This window comes from Crocuta crocuta, unplaced genomic scaffold (genome assembly GCF_008692635.1).
Source record: "Crocuta crocuta isolate KB4526 unplaced genomic scaffold, BGI_CrCroc_1.0 scaffold113, whole genome shotgun sequence".
Classification (NCBI taxonomy): domain Eukaryota; kingdom Metazoa; phylum Chordata; class Mammalia; order Carnivora; family Hyaenidae; genus Crocuta; species Crocuta crocuta.
In genome coordinates this window covers 9,255,198-9,269,014 of record NW_027530368.1, presented here as the reverse complement: position 1 = coordinate 9,269,014, position 13,817 = coordinate 9,255,198, and the positions used below count along the sequence as shown (strand labels likewise).

Sequence of the window (13,817 nt, the reverse complement as noted above, 5' to 3'; positions counted from 1 at the left end):
TCGGGTCCGTCAGGATAGAAGACATTGTGTTTTGAGAATCCCATAGCCTTGTGAGTTTAAAGAAGACCCAGTGAGGTCTAAAAGAACCTGCAACCCCCAGGCTGTTCATGAACCAGGCTCTGCCAGGGAAAAGAAAACTGTTTTGTTAGACTGTAAACAACAACAACAAAAAAGATGGACTCTGTTTTGGGCTCAAAGGATCAAGAAGGGAAAGTTAAACTAATATACTGTTTACTGGGGGGATTCTGAAGATTGAGTGGGTTTGCTTCCAGGTTAGAGGGGAATCGAGCTACCCTGCAAGGGATCATTTTGAGTAACTTACAGAACATTAGTAACGAAGCTTTTTTTTTTTTTTCCTCCCATGCTTTAGCAATTTAAGAAAGATATAGATGAACACCAGTCCCTGACGGAGAGCGTCTTACAGAAAGGGGAGATTCTTCTTCAGTGCCTGTTGGACAACACTCCAGGTGAGACGCAGCAAGTTCTGAATTGAGCCAGTGCTCCCTCCCTCTCGGCAGCAAGTCCAGGGAGCCATGCTGTCACTGGTAAAGACCCCTCCCCACTCCACCCACTGCCATAGATTGCCGTGGCTCCGGCCCTCCCACTGTCACTGCCCCCGTGGCCACACGGGGATCTGGTCACGGTCAGGAAGGTAAGCTGAGTAGAAGGCCTGGAGCTTTCGAGAGTGACACACTTTTACCTTTTCATGGTAGTGACCTGTGCCGCAGTGCTGGTTTCAATCCAGTGGTCTTTGGTTCTCTGACAGGACGTTCCCAGTGGGAACCCCAGAGGACTCCCCTCCTATCCCAGCACAGGCTGGGCCCCTCTCTGGTTATCTGCTTTGTGTTCTGCCTTGAAGGAGATTTGTTTCGGCACCCGAGAGCAGTCAGTCTATTCTAAGGGAGCAGGCTAAGAGAAGGGGTGAACTGATGACAGGGACAGTGGTACAACAAAATAAGCTCATGTTCATTCTGTAGGATGGGCTCCCCATTTAGGAAAACGTAAAGTCACAGATGTTAAGAGTGTGCCTAAGCCTGCAAGGTGCAAGGATTTAAGGCAGCGTTGCCCTTGCCAAGGGCAGGTGGGGGATGGAGGGTGAGGTGGGGGGAATGCTAGGTTTAGAGCAGAGAACCGGTGGATCGCCAAAGAGCCCCTCATTTCCTGGATGACGAAACAACCAAGAGCTAAAAGAGCCCATCTGTAGTGTGCGTCAGTTTTGGAGTGAGGCGTGGGCTATGCTGGAAAGAAACCAGTCAAAGCTGGACAGGGCCCTCGGGCTCGAGGGGCAGTGAGGTGGCGCTGTCCTGACCAGCAGTGTGGGCGTGTATTAGGCAGGTGGGATAGGGCAGTTTCTCAACCTGGGCGTCATCAGCATTCTGGGCCACATGATGCTGTGTGAGGAGGGTTGTCCTATGTGTTGCAGGATGTGTGGCAACGTCAACCATCAGATACCAGTAGTGCCTCCTCTCCAATTGTGACAACCCAGAACATCTCCAGACATTGCCAAGATCCCCTGGGAAGCAAAATGACCAGGGTTGAGAACCATGAGCAGGCAGAAGGGTTTCAGTAGGACAGGGACTTACTGAAGGAGTTTTAGCAGGGCAGGGATTATCCAGTGTGAATTTTGTGAGCCCTCTGCAGTCCCCTGCCTTCAGGAGGCCTTTGTTTTGGCTCTTGGGTTTACTGGGGCAGAAATTCAGTATGTCAGGCTCCCCTGCTGCGTGTAGTTATGTCGGCGTCATACCGAACACCGTGCCAGACGCTGTGTGCAAGTAGTTAACGTACCAGTGTTGGTTTTTTCCCATTTAATGACAGCCTCGTGAGATAGGTACTGTCGTCACTGTCCCCTCGGAGCTGTGAACTGGCCTGGGACCACACAAGGAGCGGCAGCCTGGCTCACGCCCCTTTCTGCCCACTCCCCCGGCTGCTGTGTCTGGAGGGGCAGAGTCCTGAGCAGGACGGGAAAGCCCTTCATACCAGGAGACTCTTCTGCAGGCCACATGGAACAGTGGGCCTCTTACAGGCTACCGGTTCTTTGACCTTCATTTAAAAACCAATCCAGTAATACTTGTCAGTGCTTATTAATCTGTAGTAACTTCCCACTTTGCCCTTGTCTCAAAAGGAGTCTGAAGGTTTCACTGCCAAAGAGCCCTATCTGTGATTTTCAGATATGTATGCAGGCTCTTTGATTGACACCTGCCCCTCCTGTCCTCTGCTTGGACTCATCAGGAACTTTGGTGTTGTGTGGTCATCACAAGTTCCCCTGGCCTCCGGCTAGATGCAGGACAGCTCAGCTCCCTGCAGGGCGCACCGCCAGCCAGTCCGTAGAGCCTGAGCACTAGCACTCCCTGCCAGCTTTGCGGTCGCAAGTGCAGCTGTAGGGACAAGAACCAAACTAACTCCCCTCCCACATGTCCATCTCAGCCTCCTGCCGCGGCCTCCCCGTGGGCAGCGGGCTTCTCTGGGCACTTTGGCCCAGTGCTTCGGTGCCCGAGTCGCCAGTCCTTTCTTGACCCCACGCTCCTTACTGAACTGGTCACGTGATCCAGTTCTGTACATATGTATTCAATTAAAAGAGGAAAGTCTTACTGGGAAAGATGATTTCATTCTTACTCCCAGCTTTCCTTTTACTTGGCCCCAACCAAGCATTCTAATATCCTAAAATAAATGTTTAGGAAAAAAAATAAAGGTTCCTGAATTCTGACAAACACAGGAGGACCGAGCAAAGGTCTGGAGGGAAAACCGCAGCCATCGCGCTCACAGACGAGCTGTGCCATGCACCTGGCCGCCCTCCTCCTCCGGGCCTCGCCAGGACGGCGCTGCCCAGATGACGCAGCATCTGTGTGCCTTCCCCAGGGACCTGATATGGGCCCGGCGAGCCCGTGTCCCTTCTCCTGCCGCCCGTCCGTCCGTCAGCATCTTCTGCAGATACGCAGCTTCCCCTTTCCCTTCTGCTGCTGGCAGACGCTGCAGCTGTAGCAGGAAACTAGAGAGAGTGTTAACACAGCTGATAAAGGCTCAGGAAGCTAAAGCAGCCTTTTGTGTTTCACAAAGGAAGTAAGGTTTTTCAGAGAAAAACAAGCCTGCCATGTGTGATGCTCTCTGAACGTAGCCCATCCCTTCCGCAACACTCGGCCCACAGGAGGAAATCTTGGCTTTGCTAACCTCTTGTCTTAGCCTGCTTTCAGGTAATTTGGAAATCTGCTGATTTAGGGCCCACAAAAAGGGTTCACAGCATTCCCAAATCCACTCCCAGACTAGCTGTGTACATGCCAAGTAACAGTTCCCCAGCCGACAGAATCTGTTAGGAACCTGGCAGTGGGGCCCGATGTCCTAATCTTGGCTTATTGTTTTGTTTCATTTAAGCCTCCTGCCCCATACGGTCTGGGTGTGCCCTGTGTCTTAACTCTGAAAGTCACATGATGCCAGTCACCAGAGAGCCATGTTTCTGTGCCTTTTTGTGAATTAGATAAATCCAGAGTGAAGCCAGCGAGATTCTTCGCTCAGCTTTAATCCTAAATTAACACAGACCCTCCAGTGCAACAGGAGTCCCTAGACAGTCACTATTAGAGAGTGAATGTCCTGAAACTATTGCCATTGCCATGTTCCTATTTTGTGTAAAACACGAAACCCTTCTAGGATTCTTCTGAAAATACATGTTGGATTTGTTTGTTTTTTGGCCTAAATGCTTTGAACCTTGTTTGTTAGTGTTAAAGGATGTTCTCGGGAGGATCTCGAAGCAGCCCAGCGAGCTGGAGAGCCACGCAGATCGCCTGTATGATGCCATCTTAGCTTCCCTGGACATGCTGGCTGGCTGCACCCTCATCCCTGACCACACGATGGCGGCACACGGGAGCACCGACGTGAAGGGGATTAGCCTGGTGAGTAGGCAGCCTGAGGGAAGACCCCGTGTCCACTGGACCCCAGAGCCAGATGAGGGCGCAGGGCCCCTGCTCTAACAGTTGGCGAGCTCTTGGAAGCTTACTGAACCAGGAGTTCCTGAAAGCAATGAGATGCTAGGAGGAGACCCGGACATGAAAAAGGGAGACGCTGCCGTTGCCAGAAAGGAGGCTGGGGATCTCCCCGTGGCAAGCTGACTCCCCGAGCTGCTTTCCATTACTCTCTTTAGCCCTGCTGCCTGCTGAGGACTAGGGTGCCCCGTGCTCGCACTTCCGTGGCAGTGCCCTCACCTCCACCCCTCAAGACAACAGTGGCAAAATTCCTCTATACCTGCTTTTTTAGGTCTGCGTCTCCAGTAGAGGGTCATTGTCAGGCCACCTGTTCTGGAGGCTCTTCTGGCCCATCTTCACGCAGCTTACTGTTAAGTCCTCACCCCTCCCTTCCCATCAACGATCTCTGTGAGCTCCCTTCCAGAAAGGGCTAGGGGATAGGTGGGGTAACGTGCCTTGGCGATTTAACAGTACAACTTTCTTTTCATCTTCGGGAAAGTCCAGCAGGGAATGATAGGGAAAAGGAGCTGAGAGCAGAGGGGGTTCGTGCCCAGCGTGGGGCTGCCACTGCCTAACATACTTTCCGTGAGACTTCCTCTCCTGCCACCAAAATAACGGTGCGTCACTCACAGACCTTCTAGGTGAGACTTCACTGGAGCCGAAAGTTAAGGATAAAGGTATGCCCAGGGCAGGGAGACCCTGTACTTGCATCAAGGAAATCTGAGCAACAGTCACTGTAGTTCTAAAATGAACACAGTGACTGCAGGCGTCATCTCTTCCTCTGCAGCATTCTGCCTATAAAAATGTTTCTCTTTCTCTTTCAGGCATCTTCTCAGGCAGAGATGTAATGTGTCGGCTAAAACCTGGCTGGTGGGAAACTTTCAGGAAGCCCTTGTAAGAGCCATTTATAACACTGAAATCAAGGGGGAAACTTAACTCTAATGTACTAACAAGTTTTAAAATGCCTTTCTCTTCCCTGAAGTAAGGGCTCTTGCTTGAGTTACTATCTTTATTTAAAATGAATCCTTCCAAACTAAGGTTTTCCTTTTGGTGCTTCTCTACAAAAGCATGTGGCTTTGCAGTTTTTGATAAAATAATGCTAATAAGGCGTACAGGCCTTTCATCCCCTTCAATCCAGCTAAAAAGAGCAGAGCTCCTAAAATAGTCTACCTGCTATAAAGGTCATTTGAAGAAGGTTTGTATGAGAGAAGGTACCAAATACGTGCTATTCTCAGGCATGCCAGAAGACCCGAGAGACTGAAAAAACTGAATGGCTCGCCAGGAACTTGGGTCTTTTCGTAAACTTAAGCTTAGGTTTATAAATCCCCCTTGAAGATTTTAGAAGAGACTTTAAATCTCCAACAGAAAGTTCTCAAATTATTTTGGGTTGTTAGGACATCTTTTAAGTTCTCTTAGGGGCTTAGTAAGACTCCATCTGCCTGTCTCAGATCTTAAAGGAAAAAATGTGTCAGAGACATAAGAAACTGCCGCTAAACTTTGTGAAACTATGGGCCTGATTATCCACACCTAAAGGGCATCATTAGGAGGACGCATCCATCCATTCCTACTGTCTCGGAAGAGCAGTCCAAGATCAGGGAAGAAAAGGGTATGGATAGGATCACACAGCCNGGGGAGTCTATGGATCAACCATTTAAAGCCTCAGTTATATAGCTTTTTAAGGCAAAATGATCAGCTATTTCTGGTAACCAGAGAGTCTGGTTAAAAAGACCTTTAAGACGTTTCTTATGTGCCATGAACATGGAAGCAAGAAACGTAGTAGCATTAATTGGCCTGTAGTATTACGGTGGGCTAGGACTTCTGGAAAGGATTCTTCACACTTAAATGTAGGTCAGGTCCGCACTTAAACATCTTTTTTTCAAACTCCTTCCAGATTCTCATTTGACAAGGGTTCTTTTAAGACATAAAGATCCTATGTTTGTAAAAAATGCACAAATCATTTTAAATCGAAAGGTGACATTACAACAACTATTTTCATGAGCAGACTTCTGATATCCCCTCAGAACAGAACATTTGATAGAAAATTGCCTTCTTCAAAAGAAGGTTAGGACTTGAATCTTGGTTCCATACTGAGATTTAAGAAAATAAAATCCCTCCAGAGCAGATAGTTATATTTCCATAGAAATGGCAGATCTGTCTAATGGCCTTTGTTCTTTTAATTTTTTTGATGTTTGTTTATTTTGAGAAAGAGAGACTGAGTGTATGCACGCAAGCCGGGGAGGTGCAGAGAGAATTCCAAGCAAGCTCCGCACCGTCAGCACAGAGCCCGGCGTGGGCCTTGATCTCATGAACTGAGCCAAACCAGGTGCCCCTAATGGCCTCTGTTCTTAAATTGATCTATTTCCTCTTCTCTTTGATGTGGCTATAAGTTGGTATGTGCCTTTCTACTGAGTGTTTTGGGATAGCCCTGAGGAGTTAAACCCATTTACTTGCTAATATATGATAGACATGTTTCTATTAAGTTCACCAAAAAACTGAAGATGACAACCCTACAGCAAAATTGGCCAATGTTACAGCAACTGAGTGCTGAACGTGCCGTTCTATTCCCATCCAGCCTAGTAACTATCAGCTTCAACTGACAGGAATTTTCAGAGTATTTTATTTCAGAATAACCCATTTCCCAGGAAATATTACTTTACTTAGAGATAGGCTCTAAGAGATTTTTGTTTATCTCCTTTGAAATAAGGTGTGACTAAAGATACTGTGGACCTAGCTGTGAGTGACACTTAAGAGTATCAACATCGGACTGTAGCAGTGCTTATAGCAGTTTAAGACCCCCTTGCAGACTCCAGTTGAAATTGTTTCATCCCAGGAAGATGCTGCTAGCAAGCAGCATTTCCATGGGCAAACACAGCGGGGTCGGACCCCAAGAGTCCGGCTGGCAGCTGCACTGTAGCCTGAAGGACGGCAGTGGCTTGCACTGACATAGCCATAGTTACCTGTAGTAAAATTGCCTAGTAGTCCCTTTAAATTAGTAGAAGTGAAGTCCACAGGGAAGTAGTACTAAGAGCTGGACTGGCAGTTTCCAGAGCTGGGTTCGTGTTGCAGCTCCATGGCTAGGCTCATCTGCAGATAGGAAACAATATCAATACAGGGCTGTTTTGCAGCTTAAGCTGGAACATCAAGTAGGGTTGACATAAAATATGCTGCAATGGCAACATGTACGCTAAAGGAAATTTTAAGTCACAGGTCAAAGAACGGGACATTTCTGCTCAGGCTAGAATGGCTATCACTCTGCAAGGACTTCCCAGAGATTGTGACCAGTCAGGCTTAGGACACTTCCCTTATGTAAGCTAATTCATGGAAGCCACTGTCATTAAAATATGACCAGTGGGAATTCCCCTTAGGAAATGAACAAATTATTAAGGCCCATAGTAGCTTGAAGTGTTTGTACTCTGACATCTTGCTTGACTGCTGTGGGGGGAAGAACACTAGATCTTCAAAACTAAGTAAGAATGTAAATATGCTCACATCTTAAAATAAACTCATGGAATGTTTCTTGCTAGCTCACCACTAAGCTGACAGTGGAACAGCTTGCATAAAACCGAAGTGTACAGCATCACACTAGCATTTGTATTATTCTTCTGTTTTAGGAAATAGCTTCTGAATTCTTTCCCCCTTTATACGGATCAGTAAGGCAAAAAAACTTTGGAAACAAAACCAACTTCACCCACATAACTGTTGGTATCTTGAGGGATTTTTCAGTTGCCTTATGCGAGGATGAATAGATCCAACAAGCACATCTATAATACAAAGTAAACTACGATTTTATTGTGAAATTCTCACAGATGGAAAATTAAATTGAATATTTATTCTGTCCATTTCATTTTACAATAATCTTACCACTTATTTTTGTACCATGTATTTCAATTGCCTGTTTAGTGAAAATAAAGAAACCTATCATTTTTGGCTTGTTTTTAGTTTAAATTTTATCATTGGATTAAAGATCCCACCGTAAAATGTGTTGCCAACAGTCACATCCCAAGCGCCTAAGTAAAAGAATGTTTTGGCTGCTATTTCAACCCCAAGTAAACAATCTCTGACTTCTACCACCTCAAAATGCCATCGTTAGCAAAAGATTTTTGTTTCCCCGCAATAAAAACAAACCTTAGGATCTTCAAGGTCCTATTCAACAAAATTTTTCACATGTGCAAAATTCCACGGAAATAAATACATTTTTTTTCATTTATCATTCCCACCTAGCATTGTGTTTTCAGTTAATTTTTAGGGATAGAATTCCTAAAATTAGGGCAATCAATAGTAAATTTACTGCTTTCTACTTTAATGCTTTAACTCTCCTCCGACCTAAATTATACAATTGTGGAGGATAAGATCGCTGACATTTGACTCAGCACAGAAGAACCCGTACCAGCACACACATTAGTCTGATCACTTGCCAAGCAGGAAAGGTGCGCCGCTTTTCACCTCTACCACAGAAGAATTAACAAAATGTTGATCGATGAAGCCATTTCAGATGGTTTTAGAGAAGGATAAGAGACTAGATAGCATACATTCTAAACTTCTTTTCCATACAATTTAGTCTCCCTGAACCACTAAGCCTGCTTAAATCCCTACACAGCACAGAAGCCTCCCTAGGTCATTGACTGGCTATAGTGTCCGGAAAGCATATTGGACGCTGTTCTAAGATAGGTCTACAGTGACCTTGTTGCACACACAAAAGGCTGTTTTGAGTATAATGCGAGGCTCTATTTCCCTTTAACCATAAGAATTAAAACAATACTTATCACCATACAGTTTGATATTACTTCCAATAAGTACAATATTTATTAAACATATCTTCAGTTGTTTTGTTACATAGTGTGCAACAAATTACAATATTCTGCAGCCACAAATTATATGCAGAGTATGAAGAAACTATTAATCAGATAGTGTAATCTTTCCGTTTATAACTCTACAAGGAAAAACTAGCAAATCAGATCTTACATAGAACATCTCACTAAACTTTATGCATGGAAAGTGACAGACACTGGTTGTGCTGTTTGATACAAAATGGCTGAACTTCATCTTCAGAAGACTAAACCTGACATCTAAACATGCCAATATAAACATCAAAACAAAATATATTCTAACCAACCACGGGAAACAGTCTGGTATCAGGAAAGCAACAAGGATTACACACATTATTTTATAAACCAGCACACAAAGGTTTAAAACAGTTCTGAAAATGAAGTTAGCTGTCTTGAGTCAAGGGAATAAAAAAAAAGTCAGTATTGACCATTTACAATCTCTGACCTTTGTGGAGACGGTAAGAATCTGTTGTAGTGCAGCTACATACAGTACAATTCAGGCAATTTTGTTTTTTCACTTGGGTTCAGATTGCAAATTCATTGCTGTGAGAGAAGGACGGAGGCAAATTTTAGCAGCAACCTCCACCTGACTGCTTGACCGGAGTGCTCTGAATTTTAACATTGGACTTCTCTGCACCACCAGCTGTTGCTCCAGGACCCATTCGCTTTTTAATCTCAGCTGCCATCGTCATGAAAGACTGTTCTACATTCGTTGCGTTCTTAGCACTGGTTTCCAAAAATGGAATTCCAAGGGAATCAGCAAATTCCTAAGAGAACAGTAAGGCTTAATTAACACAGAGTTTCTTCCACTTAGTGCATTTCTGTCCTCTGAAATGGGAAGCCAAGGAAGGACTAAGTTTACTGAATCCAGACAGACACTACACAAATAGCCATTATCAGCATATTCTACTGCACATATTTTAATATTTTTTTTAAGTTTTTTTTTTGAGAGACAAGCATGGGAGGGGCAGGAGAGAAGAGGAGAGAGAGAATCCCAAGCAGGCTCTGCTCTATCAGTGCAGAGCCTGACGCAGGACTCAATTTCACAAAACGTGAGATCATGACCTGAGCAGAAATCAAAAGTCAGGTGCTAAACCGACTGAGCCACCCAGGTGCCTCTCTAGTGCACATATTTTAAAAGCCGTAAGATGGTTGTGGCTGTTGTGTGACCCCATACCCATACAGAATTCAAACTGAACACCTTCAGATTCAGTCTGAAAAATCAAACTTGAAACATACCTTTGCTGTTGTGTAGTCTACTACTTTCTTTGTGGTCAGATCACATTTGTTCCCTACCAACAACTTGTTGACATTTTCACTGGCATAACGGTCTATTTCCTGCAGCCACTGTTTAACATTATTGAAGGACTCCTAAGAAGACAGACATTTTTAAGAATGATCATACAGTCTGGACACAGCTGCTCTAAATATTAGCACATAAAAACAGAAGTGTCTTTCCTGGCCTGAGAAGTTCTAGTGAGACAAGTCTAGCTACAAAACAGTAACTACAGTGCCAGGAAGAAAGTGAAGTGATGTATTACAATGACTGTACATACAGGAGTAAGACATTAATATTTGAAAGCTTAAGGGAGGGAAATACAGTTTATCATTAAACTACAGTTCAGTCAAATCTGTTCTGGAATAAGCAACTTAAATGTAACTATAAAAACCTGTTTTTTGAAATCTGTAAAACTTTAGTTTGTGAAGAGAGCCTATCTAAAATGTTAGTACTAGAATTGTCAAAAGGTATTATTAAATACGTCCAAAGTAAAGATGCTTGTTTTCCACAGACCTATTTAAAGGAGGGAAATTTTCTTATTTAAGTATTTCATGGTAATGACTTAAGATTTTTTAAATTAGCATTTCTTTTTTTCCTAATGATATCACTTACCTAATATTTCTCATGGCACAGACTCTAAAGTCTATGATTCTAGTTATCTCCTAATTAGCTACGCTTTCATAGTTGAGACTTAACATTTGACACAAGAAAAAAATTCTAATTTTCAGTTTATCTTTCATTCTTTGACAGAAAAAAAAGACCCTGAAATTTTCTTTCTGATCAAAAAGAAAACACTGATGGCCCTTGGACCACATTATTCACACCATCTCTACACCCTCCTCCCTACCTTCTTCTAACAGCTAATTTTTAAATACTCACTGTCCTCTTAAAATCTTCTTCCAGCTCATCCTATTTGTGAACCACATCCTTTATACACAAAGACCACTAATCTCGCCTTTGGCAACTCTGAGAGATCTAATTACCAGCAAACTGCTGCTAATATTTAAAACTAAGAACACCGTATACACCAAATAATCCATAGCTCCCTATGAACTCTTGTCGAGATGATCAGTTATTAGTTGATAATAAATGTAAGCAGAGTCCCTTGCAAGCAAATGTACAACCAATTACTAAATTTTCTATTTACTAAAGGAAAATAATACAAAATTTTGGTTGGTCACTTTATTAGGTATAATGGGAAAAAAAGAATATACCTGTTTTTATAAAGTAAATTGCCTTAAAATAATTTTTTTTNGGGAGGGGGAAAGAGGGTGGGGAGGGGGGGGGGGGGGGGGGGGGCACAGAAGATCCAAAGCAGGCTCCACACTGGCAGCAGAGAGCCTGACGTGGACCTCTAACTCACGAACTGTGAGATCATGATCTGACGCAAAGTTGGACATATAACCAACCAAGCCACCCAGGCGTCTCTAAAATAAATGCTTTTTATGTGACTCATTTATTTGGGACTGGACAATGTATTTTGCCCTGTAAATAATACTGATGCCAAATACACAAAGTAAAAGAACCTGTTATTTATCCAATAGTAACCTCCTTTCTCATTGCAACATGATTTCCTCCTGGAACTTACCTGATCTGTCACATCATACACGACTATGATGCCATGGGCTCCTCTGTAATAACTGGAGGTGATTGTTCGAAATCTTTCTTGGCCTGCTGTGTCCCACTATTACAAAACAATCAAGAAATCCACACAATTCCATTAAATGAGAGTGGGGGGAAAGGGCAGAAGGAAGGAGAACAGTTTCATTTACATAGCTTCGGAGAGTATCAAGATTTGACATAGGAACATTAACCCTCAATGCTCACACTACTAAATTGCATGGTAATTGCCAAATACCTGAAGGTTCAGGATAAAAAGGTTGTGCCTATACAGCTTGCGGTAACGCTTCCAATGAGCCAGGAACTATGTCATACTCTTGATATTCCTTCCCTATAGCCTTAGCACTGCAACGCATTCAGTATGAAGGCAGAGATGGGTCGACTTGATTAGGACAGCTACTTGCCTAACACCCTTTAACACAGTATACTCTCACAAATAAGACAAAATCACTAGCTAGGACATTTTACCTTCATGGAAAAGCACTGAAAGGTCCTAAATCAAATAACTACTAGTGAAGATAACATTTTAACCATCTCAGGAAGATACTATCTCACTCTTCGGAAAAACAATGCAAAGATGATTCTAAATACTTTCAGAAAACTCAAGAGCCATTTACCACACTTCAACCATATAGGCTCAAACAATGAAAACAAATGCTTATGTTGTTACATTAAGATTCTGGGTCTAAAAAACTTAAAAATATCAAGAGGCAAACTCAATTATTAGATTTTAAAAAACTTGGTTTTAAGCAAAGAATGAGAAGTTGGCTTAAATTGCTCCTAGTCAATGACATCTTCTTAAAATGTGTATTTAGAATAGCTAACTACCCCACTAAAAGAACCTGGTAAAAATTATACCTTGACTGATGGGGAAATAGTAAAATGGGAAGTGTTACCATTAAAAAAAACAAAGCCAAACCCAAAAAAGCACTTGATGCCTAAGGGAAATGGAGATTAAGATGCAACAGCCTTTAAAGGGAGGGAACTGTAAAATTCAGGATTATGGCTCCTGAACTTTATGCCCATCCCTACTAATAATGTCTTACATGGCAAAACTAAAGGTTCTGGAGCACTCAGTGAAATTACTTCCTTTATTAAAGAGCCAGCACAAATAAGGCTGCTGAAAACAAGCTGCAATTTGGGGGAAATTTGAATACAGACTGGGTGTTGAGAGATTATGGCATTAGTGTCAGTTTTGTTAAATGTGAAAATGGTAACATGCATACTCAAGTATTTTTGGAGTAAATATAAGGTCTGTAATTTAGCATGCTCCAGTTAAAAAAAAAAAAAGGGCAAGTAAGATTATATGTTAACTGTTAATCTAAAGCAAACCAAAAAAAGTCACCATAGCTTCGTTACCTTTTTTGTCCAAAGTACGAAGCTTGAGAGTGCAGCAGACTATTTAGATCTGCTGTCTAAGTAGGGGACCTCAAAGTCTTTCAGGATATCCATGGAGAAACAAGAGCTTTGGAGTCACACCAACCTGACTTCGAAACTTCAAAACCTAGGTTCCTGGTTATTTAACACTAGGGAGAGTCACCTGACAGTTTCCTCATCTATAGATCCTAGGTGTCACTTTATAGACCTGCTAAAGGGTTTAAATGAATTCATGTTTATAAAATGCCTCACCTGACTATAGAAGCTGCTCAATAAATTATTAGCTCCCTTCTCTACCCAACCCTTTCACTAAGAATAACAAAGTTAGACAAGAAAAGGAAGTCATTGTTTCTGAATAAATGCTAACAAAGAACTGTAGCTGACTAAGCAATGGCATCCAAAGAGTGAAATTTCCTAGGTCTCCTTGCCACTCTGAAAACCCCCAAGTTTTCATTCTGACAGTTAACTACCTTCCTCTCTAATCACTTTTGTATATAATAATCATTACCCCTCCTAAGCACAGGGTAACTGATTTTTCCATGTTTGTCTCTCCCACTGAAGTGGAATCTCCTCCTGTGGAGCTCTATTTCCTGGTCTCTGTAACCTCATATCTATCTTTGAATGCATTAATTAGGAGAAAACGGCAGGAGTCCTGAAGTGCAGGAGAGGGGAAAAAAAATTCAAAGTCCAAGTCGAGAGAAAACTTACCCCATGTAGTCCATACTGGCTGGATTCTATGTCATATTGAATGATTTTAGGAATCCC

General features: G+C 43.0%; 2 protein-coding genes across 10 annotated transcripts in view; one reads left to right on the top strand and one right to left on the bottom strand.

The window, feature by feature from the left end:
- The window catches only part of CEP68 (centrosomal protein 68), a 37,371-nt gene that overhangs the window by 18,643 nt on the left and 4,911 nt on the right, over nucleotides 1-13,817 (top strand). For 5 of the 9 annotated variants that reach the window (XM_077766418.1, XM_077766410.1, XM_077766412.1 and 2 more), the window contains 3 exons: nucleotides 371-467; nucleotides 3,709-3,881; nucleotides 4,455-4,768. In XM_077766418.1, the coding sequence (XP_077622544.1) occupies nucleotides 371-467; nucleotides 3,709-3,881; nucleotides 4,455-4,481 (297 nt within the window). In that variant the 3' untranslated portion in view covers nucleotides 4,482-4,768. The other 4 variants (XM_077766413.1, XM_077766415.1, XM_077766416.1 and 1 more) reach the window with 4 other exon arrangements.
- RAB1A (RAB1A, member RAS oncogene family) overlaps nucleotides 7,713-13,817 on the bottom strand; it is a 29,340-nt gene continuing 23,235 nt past the window's right edge. Inside the window, 4 exon segments of the mRNA XM_077766420.1 lie at nucleotides 7,713-9,357; nucleotides 9,360-9,543; nucleotides 10,016-10,147; nucleotides 11,644-11,739. Of these exon segments, the coding sequence (XP_077622546.1) occupies nucleotides 9,314-9,357; nucleotides 9,360-9,543; nucleotides 10,016-10,147; nucleotides 11,644-11,739 (456 nt within the window). The 3' untranslated portion in view covers nucleotides 7,713-9,313.